Source organism: Aspergillus neoniger, assembly GCF_003184625.1.
Source record: "Aspergillus neoniger CBS 115656 unplaced genomic scaffold BO87scaffold_10, whole genome shotgun sequence".
Taxonomy (NCBI): domain Eukaryota; kingdom Fungi; phylum Ascomycota; class Eurotiomycetes; order Eurotiales; family Aspergillaceae; genus Aspergillus; species Aspergillus neoniger.
The window spans coordinates 374,284-395,724 of NW_020291138.1; the positions used below are offsets into that span (position 1 = coordinate 374,284).

The 21,441-nt window shown below is 50.4% G+C and overlaps 9 protein-coding genes across 9 annotated transcripts; 5 read left to right on the plus strand and 4 right to left on the minus strand.

Annotated features, from left to right (window-relative positions):
* Positions 1-139: 139 nt before the first annotated feature.
* On the plus strand, positions 140-1,855 carry BO87DRAFT_433009 (serine/threonine-protein kinase; the record flags this gene model as incomplete). The annotated part of the gene is made up of 4 exons (XM_025627641.1): positions 140-207; positions 279-486; positions 539-695; positions 766-1,855. 4 exons carry the CDS (start codon positions 140-142, stop codon positions 1,566-1,568), a joined length of 1,236 nt encoding a protein of 411 aa, XP_025481498.1. The 3' UTR covers positions 1,569-1,855.
* A 413-nt stretch (positions 1,856-2,268) lies between these two features.
* On the plus strand, positions 2,269-3,428 carry BO87DRAFT_375032 (ubiquitin-conjugating enzyme E2). Its single transcript, XM_025622930.1, has 4 exons — positions 2,269-2,396; positions 2,465-2,476; positions 2,590-2,740; positions 2,845-3,428. The coding sequence occupies exons 1-4, from the start codon at positions 2,370-2,372 to the stop codon at positions 3,126-3,128; spliced, it is 474 nt and encodes a 157-aa protein (XP_025481499.1). The 5' UTR covers positions 2,269-2,369; the 3' UTR covers positions 3,129-3,428.
* Positions 3,429-3,549: 121 nt separating this feature from the next.
* BO87DRAFT_331148 (NADH-quinone oxidoreductase subunit D) lies at positions 3,550-5,648 on the minus strand. Its single transcript, XM_025620326.1, has 3 exons — positions 4,840-5,648; positions 4,052-4,772; positions 3,550-3,991 (listed from the first exon to the last, which is right to left on the minus strand). Exons 1-3 carry the CDS (start codon positions 5,509-5,511, stop codon positions 3,954-3,956), a joined length of 1,431 nt encoding a protein of 476 aa, XP_025481500.1. The 5' UTR covers positions 5,512-5,648; the 3' UTR covers positions 3,550-3,953.
* A 228-nt stretch (positions 5,649-5,876) lies between these two features.
* On the plus strand, positions 5,877-7,435 carry BO87DRAFT_375035 (DNA-directed RNA polymerase core subunit RPC40). Its single transcript, XM_025622931.1, has 3 exons — positions 5,877-5,986; positions 6,058-6,162; positions 6,260-7,435. The coding sequence occupies exons 1-3, from the start codon at positions 5,942-5,944 to the stop codon at positions 7,229-7,231; spliced, it is 1,122 nt and encodes a 373-aa protein (XP_025481501.1). The 5' UTR covers positions 5,877-5,941; the 3' UTR covers positions 7,232-7,435.
* Positions 7,409-9,110, minus strand: BO87DRAFT_15731 (NEDD8-activating protein UBA3). The gene is made up of 6 exons (XM_025618221.1): positions 8,994-9,110; positions 8,844-8,945; positions 8,788-8,793; positions 8,645-8,724; positions 8,300-8,596; positions 7,409-8,244 (listed from the first exon to the last, which is right to left on the minus strand). Exons 1-6 carry the CDS (start codon positions 9,020-9,022, stop codon positions 7,493-7,495), a joined length of 1,266 nt encoding a protein of 421 aa, XP_025481502.1. The 5' UTR covers positions 9,023-9,110; the 3' UTR covers positions 7,409-7,492.
* Positions 9,111-9,385: 275 nt separating this feature from the next.
* On the plus strand, positions 9,386-12,710 carry BO87DRAFT_355453 (telomere length regulation TEL2 family protein). The gene is made up of 6 exons (XM_025621336.1): positions 9,386-10,273; positions 10,326-10,673; positions 10,727-10,813; positions 10,864-11,398; positions 11,449-12,165; positions 12,221-12,710. The coding sequence occupies exons 1-6, from the start codon at positions 9,406-9,408 to the stop codon at positions 12,681-12,683; spliced, it is 3,018 nt and encodes a 1,005-aa protein (XP_025481503.1). The 5' UTR covers positions 9,386-9,405; the 3' UTR covers positions 12,684-12,710.
* Positions 12,711-12,838: 128 nt separating this feature from the next.
* Positions 12,839-14,462, minus strand: BO87DRAFT_433019 (uncharacterized protein; the record flags this gene model as incomplete). Its single annotated transcript, XM_025627642.1, has 4 exons — positions 12,839-13,247; positions 13,283-13,965; positions 14,016-14,282; positions 14,349-14,462. The coding sequence occupies 4 exons, from the start codon at positions 14,460-14,462 to the stop codon at positions 12,839-12,841; spliced, it is 1,473 nt and encodes a 490-aa protein (XP_025481504.1).
* A 398-nt stretch (positions 14,463-14,860) lies between these two features.
* Positions 14,861-17,452, minus strand: BO87DRAFT_375040 (Sec1 family protein). Its single transcript, XM_025622932.1, has 4 exons — positions 17,316-17,452; positions 17,040-17,235; positions 16,563-16,774; positions 14,861-16,506 (listed from the first exon to the last, which is right to left on the minus strand). Exons 1-4 carry the CDS (start codon positions 17,391-17,393, stop codon positions 15,010-15,012), a joined length of 1,983 nt encoding a protein of 660 aa, XP_025481505.1. The 5' UTR covers positions 17,394-17,452; the 3' UTR covers positions 14,861-15,009.
* Positions 17,453-17,768: 316 nt separating this feature from the next.
* On the plus strand, positions 17,769-19,464 carry BO87DRAFT_355459 (putative plasma membrane SNARE protein (Sec9)). The gene is made up of 2 exons (XM_025621337.1): positions 17,769-19,155; positions 19,211-19,464. Exons 1-2 carry the CDS (start codon positions 17,953-17,955, stop codon positions 19,268-19,270), a joined length of 1,263 nt encoding a protein of 420 aa, XP_025481506.1. The 5' UTR covers positions 17,769-17,952; the 3' UTR covers positions 19,271-19,464.
* The last annotated feature ends 1,977 nt before the right edge of the window (positions 19,465-21,441 follow it).

A 21,441-nucleotide genomic window follows, 5' to 3' on the forward strand; every position in this document is an offset into this window, starting at 1 on the left:
GCATTCTCATCCTGTTCTGGCTCTTCGGTTCGATCGTCCCATCACTACTTGCCCTGCCTGCACCCGTCTACCTCTCTGGTGGTTTTATTGAGCGGCTATACTGGTTCTCCCCATTCCTGCAACTTCCAAGCGCTGACCAATGGGTGATTTCACAGTCCATAATATGCTCAACAAGCTGTCGGGACAGCCCGAAAGCTACGAGAAAAAGTACGATAGGACCCTGCTTGCCTCTCCTTACATCTGCAGACATATAATAACCGCTGTGCAACTCGTTTCAGGTCCCACTACAAGTTCGGACGCACACTCGGCGCTGGTACGTACGGTATCGTTCGTGAGGCCGACAGCAGCAAGGGAAAGGTCGCCATCAAGATCATCCTGAAAAAGAATGTCCGGGGCAACGAACGCATGGTCTACGATGAACTAGAGATGCTTCAGGCTCTCGACCATCCCAACATTGTCCATTTCGTCGATTGGTTTGAATCGAAGGTCGGTTGCATCCAGGATACTCTAGACGTTCCCCTGTCTAATACTGTGGCAGGATAAATTCTACATTGTCACACAGCTGGCCACTGGTGGTGAGCTGTTCGACCGGATCTGCGAGTACGGCAAGTTCACCGAAAAGGATGCCTCTCAGACCATTCGCCAGGTGCTGGGCGCCGTCCACTACCTGCACGAACGCAATATCGTTCACCGAGGTATGTCCTATATATCGTCAATTGTTCACTTTCAAGGACTTGGACTAATCTTGGCATCCACTCTGACTAGACCTGAAACCCGAAAACCTTCTCTACCTTGGTCCCGACCCCCATTCCCCTCTGGTCCTCGCAGATTTCGGTATTGCCAAGATGCTGGATAGCCCGAGTGAGGTCCTGACCAGCATGGCGGGCTCCTTCGGCTACGCCGCCCCAGAGGTCATGCTCAAGCAGGGTCACGGCAAGGCCGTCGATATGTGGTCCCTCGGTGTGATCACCTACACCCTGCTTTGCGGTTATTCCCCCTTCCGCTCCGAGAACCTGTCCGACTTGATTGAAGAGTGCCGAAGCGGAAAGATCATCTTCCACGAGCGCTACTGGCGCGATGTTTCCCAGGACGCCAAGGACTTCATCCTCACCCTGTTGCAGCCCGATCCTTCCAAGCGTGTCACATCCGATGAGGCCTTGAAGCACACCTGGTTGACCGGTGAATCGGCCAGCGACCGCGACTTGCTGCCCGAGATCCGTGCCTACATTGCCCGCTCTCGTCTCCGCCGAGGTATCGAGATCATCAAGCTGGCGAACCGCATTGAGGCGCTCAAGATGCAGGAGGATGATGAGGACATCCCCAGCCCGGTGGAAATGGCAGAGAAGGCATCTGGCACGACGCCCTTCCCTCAACTCTCGCCCAATGGCAAGTCGGATTCCGCGCCAGCGGAGGGCGAGGCGACCGGCACGAAGAAGCGCAGTCTAAGCAAGATTGCCCGCGGCGCCATCTTCCGTGAAGTTGTGCTCGCCAAGGTTCGTGAGGTGAAGGAGAACGAGGAGCGCGAGAAGGTTGAGCGTGAAGCTCGTGAGCGGACCACCCATGCATGAGGCCTGATCGGATGGCGTTGATAGAGACTTGCTTTCTGCTGCTGCACCGGTTCCATTCTTGTTGGGTCACGGACCATCACTGAACTGTTTTCTGTGAATAACTTTCGATGATTCCCCGTCCATATACTGATCTGGCGTATTCTTTCTGCTGTTTCTTGGTTTGCTGAACGAGATGGGACTTTAATGGAGGCTTCGGTTTACGGAGATAATATTCCTTTCTGTGATCTGAATTCATATTCGGCTTGACATGATCTTCCAACTATATGTCGCATGTAGATGACTCGCATCGATGTAATTGCCTCCCAATAATGATGAACCAAGTAGAAACAACTCTAATCATGACCAAATCAGATGCCGGGATATCACGTGGGGGATGTCCCCAGCGTGATCGGTCCGGACCAATCAGGTGATGGGGTGCGGCCCCGTCAGCCACCGCCAGCAGATGATCGCCCGGAGATACCCTCGCGGCCCTCTTTTAAGTAACTTCCTGTCCCCTCTATTTCATGTTCCCCTCCTCAGTCTCTCTTCACTCAGGATTTTTTTTTCTCGGGCATTCACTACTACTAGATCCCTTAGCACTGTTACACTTCAGTCTATCACTGCGCCCGCCCCGTCCAACAACTCATCCGCCGTCTCGTCGATCGCCCCGCCCTAAGTTGTAGACGTCATACATCTGTGCGCCTCCACAATCTGACAATTCCTTCCCGACAAGGCTGGCCGACTATCACCCACCAGATCTTCCTTGAGCAGTCTCCAATAAACCGACTGTCACTTCTGCCTTGAAGAGGCGCTCTGCCCACCATGTTTGCCGGCAAGCGCCTGAGCAAGGTAAGTCATCATGCCACCTACCACCCCGCTCATCATCTCGACCATTGCATTTAACACAAATCTTACAGGAGCTCCTAAAGGTACCCTTCCCCAATACCTGCAACATTAACCCTACCAGATCGATCACAGCCACTATCGACACTCCAATGGCGCTACTCCCACACAGCTAACGCGCTTCCCCACCACTCCACAGATGAAAGACCACCTTCCCCCCGGGATCACAATCGTCAAGTCCGAAAACCTCGAGGAATGGCAAATGGACATCAAAGTCCTCGACTCCAACCCGCTCTACCAGAACGAGACGTACCGACTCAAATTCACCTTTAGCAATAAGTACCCAATCGGTATTGTTACCCCCCCCCCCCCCCCACAATTACAATTTTCTCCCACAGTCCCTCGAATCATAAACAAACAAACTAACGCATTCCATTTTCAAAATTGTCAATAGAACCCCCCGAAGTCCAATTCATCGAATGCCCACCCACCTCCGACCACCCCCGCCCGATCCCCATCCACCCACACATCTACAGCAACGGCATAATATGTCTCGATCTGCTCAGCTCGGCAGGCTGGTCACCCGTACAGACGGTCGAGAGCGTCTGCATGAGTATTCAGAGCATGTTGACCGCTAATTCGCGCAATGAGCGACCTCCCGGTGATAGTGACTTTGTGTCGTATAATCGGAGGAGACCGAGGGATATTAATTTTCATTATGATGATGATAATGTATAATATTTCAGGGCACTGGGGGGGTGAAATTATTGGTGGTGGTTGTTGCATTGATATTGGCGCGTGATCTTGATCTTCCATTTTCATTTTACATCATATTCAAGTTCCTCTTTTGATTCGCTATTTGCTTTGTTTTGCTTGCTTGATGCTTATCAAGGCGAACAAGGTGTTCAACTGGATTTCGGATGGAGCGTTGGTATTATGCATGAAATGCATTTACGCGTGGGATTTATTCTTTCTTGTTTACTCTTTTTCTCTTTACACAGTTACATCTCCTGTCTTATATATTACAACATACATGCATATACATATTTCGCTACACACTCTCTTCGGTACACAGACAACTGAAAATTGACCCTATGGTTACATCTAAAATTGTCACGTTTACTTCCCATAAACTACTACTTCTACTACTGCACCAAATCCAAAATCATACTCGATGTTTTGAGTCACTATACACAGGGTTTATGGAAGAGAGAACAAGGAGGAAAGAAAAAAAAGGGGGAGGACAGACACAGTCGACGGAAGCAACATCAGCGACACAGATACAAAGGAAAAAGTTCAACGCCATAAAGCAAAGTAACAAGCAAAAGGACATTGGTACAGCAGGTTGAACCTGGTTTTTGGGGAGATCGCCATAGCCCAAAGGTGGACCTGTTACACAAACTCGCACACAAGCCGAATGTGATGGTAATAGTAGAGACAATTAATCTTTCTCTTGGTATATCTGCAACTTCTAATCGAGATTTTGGCACCAATAAATCAGGGTCATGTGTCTTTGAGCTGTTATACAGGTCTTCGTTGGAGATCAGACGGTCCTATCCTTTTCTACCGGTCAACCTCACCGAACACAAGATCCATCGTTCCTAAAAATAAATGTATTAGTTTGTTGTTGATATGGTCAAGGCACTTTGGGTATAGCTTACCGATAATAGCGACAGCATCGGCCAGAAGGTGGCCGCGAGACACTTGGTCGAAACCACCCAAGTGAGCAAATCCAGGAGCACGGATCTTGCAGCGGTAGGGTCTCTCGCTACCGTCACTGACAAGGAACACACCCATCTCACCCTTGGGAGCCTCAATGGCGGAGTAGGTCTCACCCGGGGGAACGGCGTAACCCTTGGTGAACAGAAGGAAGTGGTGGATCAGAGCCTCCATGTTCTCCTTCATGGCCGCACGGGGAGGGGGGGAGATCTTGTAGTCCTCAACACGGACGGGACCAGCGGGCATCTGGTTCAGGCACTGGTGGATGATGCGCAGGGACTGGCGGAATTCCTCCATACGGCAGAGGTAACGGTCGTAGCAGTCACCGTTGACACCGACGGGCACGTCGAACTCAACCTGGTCGTAGGCATCATAGGGCTGGGACTTACGGATATCCCAGGGGACACCGGAACCACGCAGCATGACACCGGTGAAACTCATGTTGAGAGCATCGGCAGCCTTGACAACACCAACACCCTGGGTTCTGGCCTTCCAGATACGGTTATCCGTGAGCAGTTCCTCGGTCTCGTCAATGCGGTCACCGAACTGAGTAGCCCACTGGTAGATATCGTCGAGGAGACCAAGGGGCAGATCTTGGGACACACCACCAGGGCGGACGTAGGCAGCGTGGAGACGGGCACCGGAGACACGCTCGTAGAATTCCTAAATTCAAGGACTCATGTCAGTCATTGCGGCTAGCACACAGCTCAGTATGCCAGAAAACACCTACCATAAGCTTCTCACGTTCCTCGAAACCCCACAGGAAAGGTGTCAGAGCACCAACATCCATCGCGTGGGAAAGAACGGACATGAGGTGGTTCAGAATGCGTGTCATCTCACCGAACAGTGTCCGGATGTACTTGGCTCTTTCGGGGATCTCAACGTTCAGCAGCTTCTCAACAGCCAGGGAGAAGCACTGCTCGTTGGTCATCATGGAGACGTAATCCAATCGGTCGAAGTATGGCAGGGCTTGCATGTAGGACTTGTATTCGATCAACTTCTCGGTACCACGGTGAAGCAGACCGACGTGGGGATCGGCGCGGACGATCTCTTCACCATTGAGCTCCAGAATCAAACGCAACACACCGTGAGCGGCAGGGTGCTGAGGACCGAAGTTGACGGTGTAGTGGCGGATCTTGCGGCCGGCTCCAGAGTCCTCGGACTCGAGGGCGGCGCCCACATCAGCCTCCGAAGGGCCCTCCTTGTTGGCCAGAGATGTGAAGGTCGGGTCAGCCGGGATGAGGCGGGTGGCCTGGTAGCTGGTGGGTTCTGCGTACCGGCGAGGCAGCGACGTCGAAATCGTCCGGGATCTGGGGATAGCAGTGTTTCTGGAGAAGCTCGAGGGGCGGAGGCAGAGCCTTTTGGGCGCGCTGCCCGCCAGGCGAGTGAAGGAAGCAGCCATTCGGGAGAGCGGGGAGTGAGGACGAGGGTGAAGCGAGGCGGAGAGCCCTCAATCCAGACGCAATTGGGTTGGAAGGAGGGGGAATTGGCGGGAATTGGAAGCGATGCGGACTGACGCTTGCTCCTCGTTGGATGAGGTTGCGCTTTCCAGGCGAGATACAATTTGGGCAGTCACGTGAGAGGAGCTTATGGTCATCAGCCCGTCTCTGGTTGGTCTGCCGTTAGCCACTTAAAACTCCCGCTCCTAGTGCCGATTTCCCTCAAACTGCTGGGTGTGTTATAATCACCGGTCTCTCCGCCTTTGCGGTCTGCAGAATTGCGAGAAAATACTGCCGCTTCCGCCAAAGAACTTTTCGCAGTTGCTCCCTCCACTTCGTCTGTCCCTCTTCCTCCTCCAAATTTCCCCGCGGCTTCTAAGTCCATCATTCATCATGGCGCCTCTCGTTCCCTCGCAGGAGGAGTTTGATCGCAGAAGGGTATGTTCCGTCTTCCGACCGTGATCTCTTGTCCCTACTTCGTCCATCATACTGACTGCATTGACTCCCAGATCGTCGACATCAACCCAGAGACCGTCTCCAACATCCCCTCCACAGATTTCCCTGGCCATTGGCCCGGCGAGTCGCACGAATGGTCCCTCGAAAAGTTCAAGAATGTACGTTGGTAGTACTCAAGTGTTCGCGCTCACAATGCCACTTCTCCACACAAGTCCCATCAGCTTTGCGCTCACACGTCCTTTTTTTCGCGAACAGGATCTCAAGATCGACTTCCACCGCAACGAGCGTTTCGAATCCTCCTTCTCTCTCATCGGAGTCGACGCCTCCATTGCCAATGCCTTCCGTCGTATTCTCATGGCCGAGGTGCCCAGCATCGCCATTGAATACGTTTTCGTCCACAACAACACCTCTGTCATCCAGGATGAGGTTCTCGCACAACGTCTGGGTCTGATTCCCCTCAAGGGTTCCGTGGAGGGCATCAACTGGATGCGCTGGTTCAAGAAGCCCACCGACGACGATCCCAATGGCAGCAACCCCGCCGACTACAACACCATCGTCTTGCGCTTGGACGTCGAATGTACCAAGAACCCCAACGCGGACCCGGAGGAAGATGATCCCCGCAAGCTCTACAAGAATGCGCACGTCTACGCCAAAGATATCACATTCCACCCCGTCGGTCGCCAGGAACAATTCTTTGCTGGCGATGACGCAATCCAGCCCGTCAACCCGGACATCCTGGTCGCCAAGCTCCGTCCTGGTCAGTCGATCGAGATGGAACTTCACTGTATCAAGGGTATCGGTGCCGACCATGCCAAGTTCTCCCCCGTCGCCACGGCCACCTACCGTCTACTCCCCGACATCAAGATCCTTCGCCCCATCATTGGAGACGATGCCAAGAAATTCGCCAAGTGCTTCCCCAGCGGTGTTATTGGCCTCGAGAAGGTCACTCGTGAGGAAGCCAAGCAGAAGGAGAGCGGATATGAGGGCCACGAGGGCGAATTGAAGGCAGTTGTTGTGGATCCTTTCAAGGATACTGTCAGCAGAGAGTGTCTGAGACACGAGGAGTTCCAGGGCAAGGTCAAGCTCGGTCGCGTCCGCGACCACTTCATCTTCAACATCGAGAGTGTTGGCCAGTTCGAAAGTGATACCCTCTTCCTGGAGAGTGTCAAGGTCTTGAAGCTCAAATGCGCAAGATGGAAGCGTGGCTTGACGGACCTTATGCGCTAAGTCAAAGCCATTTGACTCAGCCTTCCGTGAAAAATGATTCAAAGCTATATAATGCATTGGCCTGGCGTTGGATTGTCTTGTTGATTTTGTACATTTACGAAAAGTTGGTGACAACCATCTTTACACTTGTTGGGAGTCTGGACTGGGATCTTTTTGTGATAGAAAAAGCAGATTTGACTTCCTAGGTCTTGAACATGATCATCAGAGCATCAGCGATTCTTCGTAACGTGTAGTTGCCGGTCCATCACAGCGGCCCTTCGTCTATTGAAACGCCAGTCGGAAGCGGAAATCGATGATATACGCCGGGTCACTGACTGCGATTTCCTGGCCGTCCTCAATCAAGTCCTTCAGCTTAAGCTTCAGATTAGCGCGAGTCTGTTCCTCCAATTGCGGCGGGAACCGTTGGTAGAGTGTCTTCTCCTCCGTCCTCATACTGGGCTTCTTCAGCTGAGCCTCAGGCCGTTCTCCAAGGGTCTCGATGAATTCCTCAAGCGTCATATTCGGATTCACGGTCAATTTGCGTGCCAGATTTCCGCACACCGGGCAGTCTGGCTTCTTCTCTGCCTCAAATGTGTACGTGTACACGCCCTCTTCTCCTGCATACATCATATAGTTCTCAAGATACGGGTTGCACGATGTGGCAATCTTCAATGCCTCGGAGGTAGTTGCGGCTGCGATCACAGCATTGGTTGAGGCAATAGCCGGGATGATGTTCTTGACTACTCCCTGAGTCATCTGGAACGTGACGCCGGAGATATTGAACTGCTTCGCCCGCTCCAGAGCAGCATTGTTGACCCAGCCAATGTGCTCCATGTCGTCACTATCGAATGCATCATCTTTGCGCTGTTCCTGCCAGGCAATCTGATGAGCCCATTCGATGCAGTGTTGAGGCTGGCGCGGAATGGTTGCGATGGTACAAAGAGGAACAGCCGGTCGCGGCGCGTGCATGTCAAGCTGACACTCGATACAAGAGGAAAGCGTGGGCAAAATCACACGCGCCTGTCCCTTGAATCCTGTTATCGGTCAGTTGCGCTTTATTCTGCAGTCGGCGTGAGTGAGCAAACATACCTTCTGTTCCACCATCTATAAGTGGCTTCAAACTTTCTGGATCCTCGAAATCGACCATTCCGACCAGAGTCGAGTTAATCCATCGTCTGGCTTCAATGCTATCGAGACCGCAGACGATGATCTTGAATTGCATGTAGTAATCTTCGTCTTTGTCTTGGATCTTCCCTACATAAGGTGTGATCTTAACCCCCTTGACTCGTCTTTCTACAAAGGCAGCAGCAACCTCAGCTTTGGGCTTGCCTATGTCTGACTGGCGAAATAGAAATTGTCTGTTCAGGTTGGAAATATCGATCGTATCTGCACATGTTGGTCATTTGCAGTGTTTACAAGTTAGGACAAACTTACCCATGTCAATGACGTGGATGTCTTTGAAGCCTGACAGAGCCAGGTTTTTGAGGATCTCACATCCTAGGCCGCCAGCGCCTCTGTAAGCAGTTCTTGGTTATTATCCATGTATTTCCAAGGGAGTAAGAATCGCCTTGACTTACATGACCCTGTAGTACTGTTAGCGAGCACGAGATTATCAACACGACCAGACACGTACAGAATTTTGGATGACTCCAAAGCACTTATCGTCTCTGGTCCAGGGACCCAATCTTCATCGCTGAAGGGTCCAGACTTAGTGAGGACGCTGTATAGATGCTTCCTAGGTGATATGAGCAGCTGCGGCTATGGAGTGAAGAAGTCATCTCACCATCGCTGAGGCGAACTTGTAGCAGCCATTTTCCAATTATGTTGTCTAGGGTAGCCAGGTCGCTAATTATTTGCGTCTACTCAAGCTCTTGTTGCATAAGCAAGTGATCTCTTGCCTCTGAGCCGCACTTATTGTGAGCTCCTGCGCCAGCTTAGATAATCTGGCGTCCAAGGTATAAGCAGAATAATAGCTTCACAGCCAAGAGCTACGTTGCTATAGATTCCGGGTTATCAGATTGTAGACAGCGTGGAGGTGATGATGGGTTGATGAGGATGGTGAGTCTCGAATGGTCGTTAGATCGATACAAGCACCGCCCCACGTGACCCCTCCGCGCCATACAATTTCCTCCAACTTCCAGAACTTGGTCCTCCTTTCCTCGCAACTATTACGAGGATAATGCCACATTTGTAAAATGGATGGTCTACTTACGGCCGTTAAGACGGTCAAGCACAGCCAGCAGCCCATCTTGTCGGCTGCTGCCGAGGGAATATATTCAACCACCACATCTAACGGCTCTGAGCACCGGTCCAAAGCCGATCTCCCCGGGGACCCAACATCCTCAGATCATATCTTGGCCGTCTTGAAGGCAAACCCCGACGAGCACGATCTTGCTCAAGTTCTAGCCATACTAGATCCATCAAATAAGACAGCAAGTCCAAACGGTTTTGAAATCCGCGTTCCGCGCCCAGTAACAGCGCAAATTCTCAATGCTCTGGTTAGCATTACAATCCCGGATCATTGGGAGGCTCTTGGGCCACAATCACAGATTTCAAAGTCTGGTAATACAAAGCTGCGAGCTGCTCTTCTGAGATGTCTGAGCAGTGTTGCGGGTATCAGTTGCTTGGTGACCCAGCTCCGTTCTCTCATAGCTGCGTCCCGATCATCGGCTGAGCAGGCGAAATCATCCGGTCATAAGATACAGATTAGAGATACACTTGCGGTTATTTCCGCGTTGTTGGAGCCGAGCGACTTTGCGTTTCGCCTATACGCTGACATGGATAATCTGTACAGCAATGCGACACAGAAGCAAGTGGCTTGGAGGGAGTTACTCTCGGTGCTTGCTGCCAGTAAAGTATTGTCTACAGCAGCAGAAGCACTTACTCTGATCTCTGAGCTTGACGGGATTTTTACAATCTCATGGATAGGGGAAGGCTCAAAATACGCTACCTGGCTAGGTTCAAATATCTGCTATATGGCGTCGAAGACTGCTCTCAGTGATGAAGAGGCTTTGAAATCCGTGGCTCTTTTGACTGGGAGGTCGCTAAGCTTGGGTTATACAGGTATTTGAGAAAGCCCTTTACTGATAGGCTTGGTAGGCTAAGCATGATACAGATCAGGTTGTCAAAGAGATCTATACCGGACTTCTTGTTCAGCGACCACTTTCCGAACAGTACAGCTCGCTTTTTGACCGTCTCCGGCCAACGGAACAACTAGCATTGCTCGAGGCTGTCTTTCGGGATCTTGAGAAAAAGCAGTTCTCAGGTGAAATACCTGGTGACAGTGCCAGCAACACCTCGGGACAAGCGGTCAGTAGCGTAGCAGCTCTCTGCTCAATTGCCGTGTCAAAACGGTCACATCTGCAAGGTCAGATCATCGATTGGCTGTCAAAAGGCCAAGGCGGTTCGATCCATTCGCTTGGGTTGCGCCGTGCTCTAGTGGCTGCATTAGCACAGGAAGAAGGTAGGAGTAAGCCCTCTTGACAATGTTTTTCTAGCTGACATGGATCACATTAGACTCGATCAATACCCTTCTTAGTAAAAGTCTAGATCAATCAGGTGACAAGTTCTACATTCAACACGCTCCTATTAGGTGTCAAGAAGGTACTGTATCAATGTGTTCTGTATAGCAGAAAGGCACTAACATATATCAGCCAATGCTCAAGTTGTTCTTCTCGCTGCGGGCTACCTCCAGCGGCTCGATGCTGCAGCAATGATGTTTATTGGACGCACCGGACTCTTCCTGAATACCGTCTCAAACCGCCTAGCAGCGTCTTCGCCCAGAGCGCGCTTTCTCGGTATGCTGATTGGAACTACTATCTCGCAGCTCATCGAGCAGCAAGGTAAAGGGATGAGGTTTGATCTTGAAGAGATGGAAAGTGATGAGGCACATTGGTACTTGGACCTTGCCAAACTACACGATTCCGTTGGGTCTATTGAATCCATTGAATCGCTGAGAGGGCCTCCAGCGACAACTGAGAAGGATACCAAAAGCCGAACTTCTAGGACCAATATGCCAAAGAAAGACACCAGAAGAGCAAAGATCGTTGCCATAGAAGAGGTCAATGACTCGGATCAAGAGGAGGAAGAAGATGAAGATCTCATCCCATATGAAAAGCCTGATGAAGATCCATCAGGTTCTGATGATGACCCAACCTTGGTCCAACGCAACAAACCTACCGCACCAGTGTATGTGACAAAACGAACCGTAACACATATGGCCACTAACCATGAGTTAGGTACATCCGCGACCTTATTACCTACCTACGCGACACCGAGAACGTAGAGCGCTACGAACTGGCTGTTTCCACAGCCCCTTCTCTGATCCGACGCAAGACTGGCTTTGGAACAGAGCTTACTGAGAACATAGAAGAATTGGCACTCGTTGTCGTGGGCTTACAGGAGCATGGAAAGATTCCCAGATTCCAGGAAGTCCAACTTCAAAGCATGATCGCACTGATCGTATCTCAACCTCTCAAGATGGGCCACTGGTTCTCGGCCATTTTCTTCGATGGGGACCTGTCTCAACCACAGCGCTCTACGATCCTCACAGCTCTAGGCTTGAGTGCTCGCGAACTCGGCGGAAATGGCGAAGCAGACGCTAAATCACTAGGTCTTCCACGCGTATCCTACTCTTCGTTCCCGTCCAAAAAGCTCCCTGGTAACCTCGAAGCTCTGTATCAGCCTGAGGCCGAATCGCCAATCGCAAAGCTAACCAAGCAATTATCACGCGCCTCACTCGAACCACTAGCCGCCGATGCCTCAGAATCCCTGTCTGGGCCCAATGCACTCAAGGTCCGCACATTCTCCTCCCGAATGGAAGTCGAAAAGAAACGTCAGCAACGCGAAGCGCAACGGCAGAAGTCCACCGCAAAAGATCTATACAGAGTCCTTGCAGATGGGTTCTTCTACCCTCTGAAGGGTCGTTTCGAGATGATGATCATGCAGTTTTCATCGTATGTTCTCCTTCCTCCCCAAGTTTCCCACAAGTCATCCTCACTAACAAACTAGTTCCACCGCTCCCTCCTACAACCCCTTCTACGCCCCCCATCTCCTCAGTCTCTTCATCCAAACACTCACACTCATCCTCTCAACAATGGGCCCTCACACGCCCCATCTCGCAGCTGTCACACACGAAACATTGACGTTCCTGCTCTCGCTCCACGCTCGCCCCATATCAGACGATCCCGGCATCTTGTCCTCCCTTCTATCCCTCTTCCTCGCAGCTGTAGACTTGAACGTCGCCTCCGGGACATCCGGAGAAGAGCGCCTGGTCACTGAATTCGCCACGCAAGTCATGGAGCTGCGTGAATGGGTAGGAGAGATATTTGACAGAACGCCATCGGTCCAAGATACAAGCGATCCGCGAGAACAGGTGCGGACATTGGCCGCAGGTGTCATGGTGAAACTGGGAGAGGTGATAGAGCGATACCAGGGACGGCTGATGGGTGTGAATTCCGGGTTCAGGTACTAATTGTAAATAAATAATGCCCAAAGTATCATAGAACAGTCACAATACTACACCATAACCACATTTCTTCGACCAGTATGGGGCAAAGATTCATCTGAATGGCATCTCAACCACTTCGATCAATCAAGTCCCTACTTCAACTCACAGTTGGTGACTAGTCATGAGTTAGGCCATCCTTCTTGCGCGCCTGCAAAAGCATCACGAAGATGACCTTCATATACCGCTTTATCTTGCATCTTCCCATCCAGAAATCCTTGTACATCCGGAGTCCAATATGGCGAGATAGTCCGTTCAAACTCCACCATCTTAGCGTCATCCACTTTCAAGAATCTTGGTTGTATGTGATCCAGGAAAATATTGTATAATCCCTTGGGAGTTTCAAGGGCATGGAAGTACCAGAAGTTTCCAATTCCCCAGCCTTTTTTCATGATACTTGTCAAGTTCGAGGTCCTAGTTCCCGCCGCTCCAGCATAAACCTGTTCCTCCTGCTCAAAGATATGCATAAATTCAGCATGAATACCGCTGAAGGCATCCAGGTGTTCTCCGTAGATCTGGTCCACCCCACGACTAGTGAGCCAGTATGGTGGTCGGAGCATCTCAACTGGTAATGGGAGCATGTCCACTCTAGATCTACGAGTGACTTGATATTCCAGTCTGTGTCGACGAAGATGTTGCTTTGGTGTAGATCCGTTAAGGTCATGATGAACGGTCCACGTCGATAATCGCGGCAGGTGAAATGTGGTAGCAGAGCTCGCATAATGGTCAGGGCTGACAGCTGTGCTTCACCGTCGGCTTTGTCTCGTACAGAATTTGGGGCGCGGCGCAACCGGCTGTCGTGGCAGGAGAGTAAGTCCATGTAATAGCTATCGCATGTTGAATATGTGAGGTCTCTACCTATGTTGGTGGGTATGGACTCGTTTTCTAGCTGATGAAGGCGAAGTGTTAGAGGGCGGTTGGTGAGCTTTATATTCCCTTGGTTGTTCATTGTTAGAGATCCGATGCAATTGAAAGGGGACTGCGCTAATGATAGGATGATTCGACTCAGCCCGCGGAAAAGGTTGGTTCTGCGTTTGTGGTCGTGGCGTAACTTGTGCCAAGATTCAGAAAGCATCACAGTATCAGTGCTTCCGACATATTCTATGAGGAAATATCCGGTTGTTAAGTTGAAAGGAGAATGTCGACTTAAGTAAGGTGGTCGAACCGGATATCCCAAGACAGACGATACCATATTATGGAAATACCACCTAATTCTGCTGAAGACGTTGGCGTGCTCAATCGCGGTGAACTAGGGTCAGTGTTAGCCTGGCCCATGTGTTAAGTTAGCAGCTCTCTTACACATGAGTCATGCGCAAAGGCGAAACCCCACAATCGAGGTATAGGTAGAGAAGGACAGTTCTGCCGGATCCAAATATAAGTGGCAGCCTCGCAGCGGAGCTTCTCGTCTGCATTGCCTGGGTGTTGACCCTCTCCCACTTTGTAGGGCAAAGGAAATCTAATGAGGACTCGTCCAGGTGCATGGTCTTCTTGCCCATAGATGTCAACTGGTATGCACACGTTGAAACTCCCGGATATCCACTCTTTGACATCCCCCACACGGCACGTCTGCTTTTTGCTCAGGTGATATGACACAATCGACTCAATTACGCTTCGTTGTTGATAAAGGTATACGTAGAAGTCGACTCGCTGTTTGGGATAAGAGAGTTCTTGGAGTATATTGTCGTCGTCATCTATGGCCGTGGAGAGACTGATATCCCGGCGGAGAAGCGGCAATGTACGCTGCATGCTGGCTGAGTGGTGGGTTAGGAAGGAACGTCAGTATTGCTATCATATTATATAGAAGATTCAATCCCACGGATACATATACCCATGGTTGGCCTTGTTCCCACAACTGGGTGGAGTGAGTGGAGTTGGAAGGGGCACTGAAGAGGGAGATGAGGAGCAGGTCAACTTGACTAGACCGCTAGTCCACTTTGGGGCGCATACACCCAATATATTGTATTGTTTACTTCTAAATATCCGGCATATAATACCAGGATACGATGCCAGGCAAGCTAAATGCGTGGCCTACAGAAGACTATACTGTTGTAAAGCGAAAACGCTGAAGTCCTACCGGTACGGCTCCTTATAGGTGAACTTTCGCACGGCTACTTGCATATACAGCGATATCTCCAATTCCTTGCCTGATTTGTTACGCACAGCGTAGACTCTATGTCGGGCACCGCTAAAAGCCTGGCCTCGAAGACTCTGAAGCATTACCTACAAAATCCCGGGTAATCATATAATGTAGGTCTCATATCATCAATCGCTAACATTAAGTCTTAACTACCCTTCACTCCAACTTCGCAAAACTCCCCTTCTCGATCGCCGCATCCATCATTCGATCACCATTAATAAGGCTCGTCGTACAAATCACAATCTTCCGCCTGGGAGCTTCCTGCGCCGCAATGAACCTCAACGCTGCAATTTCTGTGAACGTTATTCCACCCAAAAAGAAAACATAAACGGTCTTGATCGCATTATTCCCACTGATTGTCTGCCGCGCCCTGATGGCCTTGTCGTCACCCTTCTGTACAATGCTAAACGTAGCCCCACGAGCACTCTTCACTACGTCCTCGAAACCAAGCCATCCTGGGGACGAGGCGCTTGCAGGGCTAGGTGTTGCAGCAGTGACAGCTCCGCCTCTGACAAGAGAAAGAATGTAAGGTTTCTGCAGAACACATTGAACAAGACGGATGCTGAGAGGGGCGAACCCGCTATAGACGTACGCAACGTCATTAGGGTCCTTTTCGCTGACCTCTTCAACGACCAGTCGGAGGTTCTTGCGGAGGTAGCCATAGTTGGTCTTAGTGCCTGTCTGGGCGCCAGCGGTAGGGAGGAGCATGGTGGTGGCGGAAGAACGAGGCTGAAGAAGTTCCATTTTTTCGAGAGCCCAGAAAGTAAGAAGGTGTTGATGGCCGTAGGCTTGGATGATTTGACGTTTGAAATTTTCGAGGTCGCGGGGGCGGAGACCACCGGACATGCACGATTCAAGACAGAGCAGACGGAGAATGGTCTTCAGAGGAACATCGCGAGCGATTAGCTCCTCAACGGCGTCGTGATGGTATGTAGCGTCGGCGCCCGCGGCGTTGTTTTGTTGGACTTCGAGAATCTTGCGGAAGATATCTGAGCGAGTGGTTCTCATGATTTCTTCGGCAAGGTTGGTATGGACTCGGAGACTTTGATGTTCCAGTTGATAGGTGGGAAGTTTGTTGACGAACTCGCGAAGTTCGGAGGTAGTTTTGGCGGCATGTCGGCTTTCATAGTCGCTTTCCAAACGGCGTGCAACCTTGTTCAATATGTCACCTACGATAGCGAAGTTGGCGTCACGCAGCTGGCTGAAGAGTTGGTCGGAGGAGTCCAGTTGGACTTTCCGCTTTTGTCCTTGTTTTGAGGACTGCTGGGGTGCTTTAGAAGACTCCTGAGCCTGAGGCACTGCCGTAGGCCCGACGATAGAGGTGTCCACATCTGCTTGGTTATTCTTGATGCCCACTGTCTCATCGATCAATCCTTCGTAGGTCAATTGTGTCAGTAGCGCAGACCCAAAGTCGACTTCGCGATCGATGATGATGAGGCTTTCAGTGCTTGCGCTAGGAAGAAGGCCTCTGGCAGAGACTCCAGCAAGACCCGAGCTCTCTTCAGCATCAAGCTCCTTTCTCATCCGCAGTAGGAGGTCTGCAAGGCGTCGGGCATGGTCACCCTTGCCAATGATACGAGGGAAGTAGCCATGTCTTTGCTGGATGTCCATGAGGGCTTTTGCGGAGTGGAAGATACATGCCGGATCCTTGTGCTGTGTGCCACTAGGTGTTAACAGTGTTTGGAACAGGAAGTTGTGCTCTTCCTTACCAGGTACAAGTCGCCAAAAGAGTCTTCTAGCTCCAGGGACAGCACATCTTGCTCCAAAGGGGCGAAGTACAGTGGGAATTCGGCAATATTCACATCGCCTATAATGCCGGCTTCTTCAAGGATGGAATTGCTTACAAGGGTCCGCCTCGGAACCCAGAATATGGAGAGTTCATGTTCAACATTGCCGTTGCGCTGAAGACGCTGAATCTGTTCTAGAGGAATGTTAGCTCATACTGATGGCATTCAATCGGGCATGACTTGGAAGAAGGCCTTGAGATGAACTGTATACAAATCTCTCTATGTTGGGATCTCTTGACTGACTACGTAGAGTGGAAGATAGATCTGCGTAATCTACTGTTTGTCCTGAAGAGATATAGAGGCATAGCTTCGCCAATGATCGCATGACGAGGCACAGGATAGAGAGGATTTACAATGGGAGAAGGCGACGAGGTGGTGATCCGGAAGAAATGGACATACCTGCCACGGCCCGCACCTGGCGTATCTTTTCCGCGTGGACTAGAAAGACGACGTTGCGCTGAGAGGAGTCCACGTTGCCATTCTCGAGCAGGAACACGCGATCTACACCGTATTCCTGGAGCAGCGAGAACTTGACGAACAGCCCGACTGGACCAGCCAGATCCTGACTGACGACAAGGTTTTTCTTACCACGTACCTGCACCAAGAAATTCAGCCCATGCACAAAGGCGAGGAGGATTGCTGCTGCCTTGAGGGACACGTTGGAGGCTTACTCACGCCTTCAAGGAGAGTTAACAAATCCCTACGCGCCTTGTCCCTAAAATAGTCTGCATCAGACCCTGGATACGGCGCCATGGCTGCGGTGAAGCATGCTCCGGCGATGTGATTGGGAGGGGGGAAAGGGAAGATTGAAGGGAAGAAGACGGAGGGAGGAGAGGAAAGGCGGAAGCAAAACGAAGGCAACCACCAACTCAAAGTAGGAAAGTTTGCACGTTTGCAGCCACTGGTTCGTGGCTGCGAAAAGGGTCCAGCCACCCCACTAGCCTTTTAGGGATTAGTGCGTGCACTGCCTGTCATATTGATGGTTCTGATACCGTCATTACTCTCACAGCTACCCATTTCATCTTTCTAATATGATGTATCAGAATTACCCTCCGCCTTGGGTCTCGACCCTCCATCCAATAATGCCTAAGGAGGCGTTTCCTGACGGCTGCTGCTCCCCTGACCAACTGGAGTTATTATTATCGTTGGTTTCACATCTTTTGCGCTGGTCCCTCTCTGATCCCCTTTTCTACCTCCATCTGTCCTCTTCTCAGATTCTATCCTCTCGCTCACCGGATTAATCGCTACTAGCATATCCTTGACCTTCTCTCACCCTCACAGCCGACTACTAATCTCTTTCGCATTCCACGCCATGGGCCGATTCGGTTTCAAAAAGTCCGGGGACGACGAGGAGGATTCCGGCAACCGTCTGGCACTTTTCGGCTCCAGATCGAAGAGCAAGAGCCCTGCGCCGCCTGCCAACCCCTACGCTAAACCTATCCCGACCGATCCTTACACCAAGGCCAAGATGCAGGCGGGTGTGGCTCCTCTGCCTGCCGGAGAACAACCGCCCGCAGCTGGCCCCTCTGGTGCTCATAATATCCCCGGAGATAACAAGTATCAAGGGTATGCGCCGAATCGATATGGAAACCAAGGCGGTTATGGATCCGACCGCTTTGGTGGCGGGGGTGCTGCTGCCCCTGCCGCTTCTCGGTACGGCCCTGGCGGCTATGGAGGCCTAGGTAGCGCCGATCCCAATGACCCCGCGGCTGCGGATGGCAACAGAGATGAGCTTTTTGGAGGGGCTCGGGATCGGGCACAACAACAACAGCAGCAGGCCGGCCCTCCCCCGCCTTACTCCGAGGGCGGAGCTGCCTATGGCGGAGGCAGCAACGAGTACAACACCTCCACTTACCAGGAGCGTCACCTTACTGCTGAGGAGGAAGAGGAGGAAGAAATTCAGACCATCAAGCAGGACATCCGGTTCATCAAGCAGGGTGACGTCGCCTCAACTCGCAATGCACTCCGTGTGGCTGCCCAGGCCGAAGAGACGGGTCGTGAGACACTTGCTCGTTTGGGTGCGCAGGGAGAGCGTATCCATGATGCCGAGAAGAGTTTGGATGTCGCTACAGTCGAGGGACGGATCGCGGAGGAGAAGGCAAAGGAGTTGAAGACACTCAACAAGAGCATGTTCGCTGTTCATGTGTCCAACCCTTTCACCAGCTCCCGGCGCCGGCGAGAGCGTGATGAGCGGATCTTGAACACGCACCGCGCAGAGCGGGAAACTCGCGAGGGTACCGAGAAGGAGGCTTTCAAGACCAACCAACGGATGGAGCGCACATTCAGGGACATTGACAAGGAGGCGGCCAAGCAGACCACACGCAACAGGACCAACATCACTGATCGTGCCAAGTACCAATTCGAGGCGGACAGCGAGGATGAGGCGATGGAGAACGAGATCGAACAGAATCTGGATCTGCTTGGAGGAGCTGCGAGCCGTCTGAATGGCCTTGCTCGGGCGACAGGTCGCGAGCTGGACGAACAGAACCGTCATTTGGAGCGTATCACGGCCAAGGTAAGTCCTTTTGAGATCCTGTCACGAAGTCCAATCTCGACTGACTGCTTTGTAGAGCGACTTTGTCGACGACCAAATCGCCATGAACCGGGCCAAGCTGGACAGAATTCATTAGGCTTGCCCTTAGAACCATTACTGACCGCCTGGTGCCGTCGAATTTCTACTGTGCATATCACCACTTGCTACCATATCCTTGGCGTTTTGGGTATTATACTACATTATGCTTGCTATCGGCCTTTTGGCCATTGTGTTTCGCATACGGAGGAAGTAATAGTCGCGAATAGAGATGTCAACTCTTTTAAGTCATACCCAGGACTTTCCATATCGCTTAGACGTAATCTGGTGTGAATTCAGGTGTCTTCTGCATCCAATCCCGCAAATAATTGAAGGGGAGGTACTTTCTTCCTAGGGGCTCCGAAAACGCATAGCTTTCCAATTGTCAACTTCAAGCAATCCTACCGTACTACTACATATGTTTTTCCGGCATCGATCAGCCCAGTCCAACGATGTTGTCCTCCTCGACCGGCCACACGCCTAATAGCCGAAGCACAAGCGCCCACTACATTTTCAAGACCAATATGACACTCATGCCATGCCATGCCATGCCATGCCATACAAAGTACACTCTACACAGCAAGTCAGCCGACCCATCCCGTCCCAAATCCGTAGGTAATAACTATGAAGCAAAACATAAGCAGCCAACAGATCCTGAAACGCCAAATATATTATATCATATTACACTCCTCTCCGCTCATTAGACAGACACACAGTCTCATTATCAGTCCATGCCATCCCCACCCCCCACTCACACATACAGCAAGTAATCAAATCAGTAATTAAATCCGAATCTCACAAAAGTCACGGCTAAGGAAAATGAAATTCGGACAAAGAGAGAAGCTGACGTATACAACCCATGTACAAACAACCCGATCTAACTAGGAATGGTATGTCGACAGTAATCTAGTATGCCCCACTGCGCGTATGAGTAGTATGCTATGGCCTCGCGGAAACCGTTATTAATCTGCTACATAACAGTTGCATATTGGGCTGAAACACGGTGGGGACTGTGATCAAAGGAGGCAGATATGTTTTTATTTCCCATCATTAGTATTACTTTCACATATCTTCTTTTGGATATTGAGGGAATTTGATTTTTCTTCTTTTCCTGGTTATTTTTGTTTTCTTTCCGTGTGGAGTTGCCTTTTTAGCCGCGTGGAGATGGCATGATGTCATTTTCATTGTCTGTGGGTTGGAGCAGCTTTTCAGGTGCTCAATTATCATTTAATTCTTTATTTTTTGTTCAAATCATAATATTCAGAAAATGGGACCAAAAGAAAAAACCTTTAGGCTGGAAAGATTGTAACTGGTTATTACACGTTTGTGGTAAGTAATATGATGGTTGTAAGAGAGTTAGTATGAATGAAGTTGAAAGAGCTTCTTCGGCTTTTAGTGAGATGCTATGCTAAACCCGCAAGATACAGTATATGCCTCATGTATCTAAGAAGAAGTATACGATGCTGTGAGTGAGAGGTTTTCTGGAAATTTTCAGCAATACTTTATCTTGGAATGATTGAATTGGTTATCGGAGAGTACTAGTAGCCGTAGAATGTCCGTTGTAGTAGTTGATGTCCATTGATACGGTATATACCGTCTTGTTGGATTATGTATATTGAAGTGTATAGATTTATAGAACAGTTTATCATTCTTAGCAAACACTGGTTTGAATACCATTGACATCAGTTGTAGCACGATTGATGGGGTAGGAAATGTGCAGTAGCAGTAGAAGTAGGAGTTCAGTAGAAACAAGCGGCTTAAAATATATTGTCATGGACTATCAGCCCAATGCAACACCTAGTGTTCTGTTCACATCATGATGTTCGGTTCACTTATACTAAACAATTATTTTCTGTAGTAATTCATAAAATCTCGGCAGGAGCTTCATAGAAGAGCTATAACACCATATCGATTTATATTTTCTAAACCAAATGATTCGTTGTTGTGGCGATTCAGAGTCAATGGGTAGTAGAGCCCTGACTTCATTTGTACATAGAATGAAGCTAAAAATTCGATAAAGCACCAAAGCAACCATGTCTAGCCTCATTCAGAGTCGTTGACTTATCTAGAGTCATTTGAGAAGAAAAAAAGAAAAATAAAGACCGAATGTGAAAGAATATTGTGGCGAGATACAGCGAGAGCAGAAGCAGAGAGCTACACAGCCATCACGTGCCTCATCTTAGTCATCAATCTAGTCCCGCCGCCGAACTTCACCTCACGTCTTCTTGATAT

Bases quoted from the DNA above. Each gene is read 5' to 3' on its own strand.
- BO87DRAFT_375032 (XM_025622930.1), top strand. From the start codon at position 2,370: ATGTTTGCCGGCAAGCGCCTGAGCAAG. The intron at 2,741-2,844 runs GTATTGTTACCC...AATTGTCAATAG, and splicing joins TAGCAATAAGTACCCAATCG to AACCCCCCGAAGTCCAATTC.
- BO87DRAFT_331148 (XM_025620326.1), bottom strand. From the start codon at position 5,511: ATGGCTGCTTCCTTCACTCGCCTGGCGGGCAGCGCGCCCAAAAGGCTC. The intron at 4,773-4,839 runs GTAGGTGTTTTC...CCTTGAATTTAG, and splicing joins AGGAACGTGAGAAGCTTATG to GAATTCTACGAGCGTGTCTC. The intron at 3,992-4,051 runs GTAAGCTATACC...ATTTATTTTTAG, and splicing joins CGATGCTGTCGCTATTATCG to GAACGATGGATCTTGTGTTC.
- BO87DRAFT_375035 (XM_025622931.1), top strand. From the start codon at position 5,942: ATGGCGCCTCTCGTTCCCTCGCAGGAGGAGTTTGATCGCAGAAGG. The intron at 5,987-6,057 runs GTATGTTCCGTC...ATTGACTCCCAG, and splicing joins AGGAGTTTGATCGCAGAAGG to ATCGTCGACATCAACCCAGA. The intron at 6,163-6,259 runs GTACGTTGGTAG...TTTCGCGAACAG, and splicing joins CCCTCGAAAAGTTCAAGAAT to GATCTCAAGATCGACTTCCA.
- BO87DRAFT_15731 (XM_025618221.1), bottom strand. From the start codon at position 9,022: ATGGCTGCTACAAGTTCGCCTCAGCGATG. The intron at 8,597-8,644 runs GTAAGTTTGTCC...CAACATGTGCAG, and splicing joins CATCCACGTCATTGACATGG to ATACGATCGATATTTCCAAC. The intron at 8,245-8,299 runs GTATGTTTGCTC...GACCGATAACAG, and splicing joins TATAGATGGTGGAACAGAAG to GATTCAAGGGACAGGCGCGT.
- BO87DRAFT_355453 (XM_025621336.1), top strand. From the start codon at position 9,406: ATGGATGGTCTACTTACGGCCGTTAAGACGGTCAAGCACAGCCAGCAG. The intron at 10,674-10,726 runs GTAGGAGTAAGC...GGATCACATTAG, and splicing joins TGCATTAGCACAGGAAGAAG to ACTCGATCAATACCCTTCTT. The intron at 10,814-10,863 runs GTACTGTATCAA...AACATATATCAG, and splicing joins TCCTATTAGGTGTCAAGAAG to CCAATGCTCAAGTTGTTCTT.
- BO87DRAFT_375040 (XM_025622932.1), bottom strand. From the start codon at position 17,393: ATGGCGCCGTATCCAGGGTCTGATGCAGACTATTTTAGGGACAAGGCG. The intron at 16,775-17,039 runs GTATGTCCATTT...ACATTCCTCTAG, and splicing joins CCAGGTGCGGGCCGTGGCAG to AACAGATTCAGCGTCTTCAG. The intron at 16,507-16,562 runs GTAAGGAAGAGC...AGTGGCACACAG, and splicing joins CTTTTGGCGACTTGTACCTG to CACAAGGATCCGGCATGTAT.
- BO87DRAFT_355459 (XM_025621337.1), top strand. From the start codon at position 17,953: ATGGGCCGATTCGGTTTCAAAAAGTCCGGGGACGACGAGGAGGATTCC. The intron at 19,156-19,210 runs GTAAGTCCTTTT...ACTGCTTTGTAG, and splicing joins TGGAGCGTATCACGGCCAAG to AGCGACTTTGTCGACGACCA.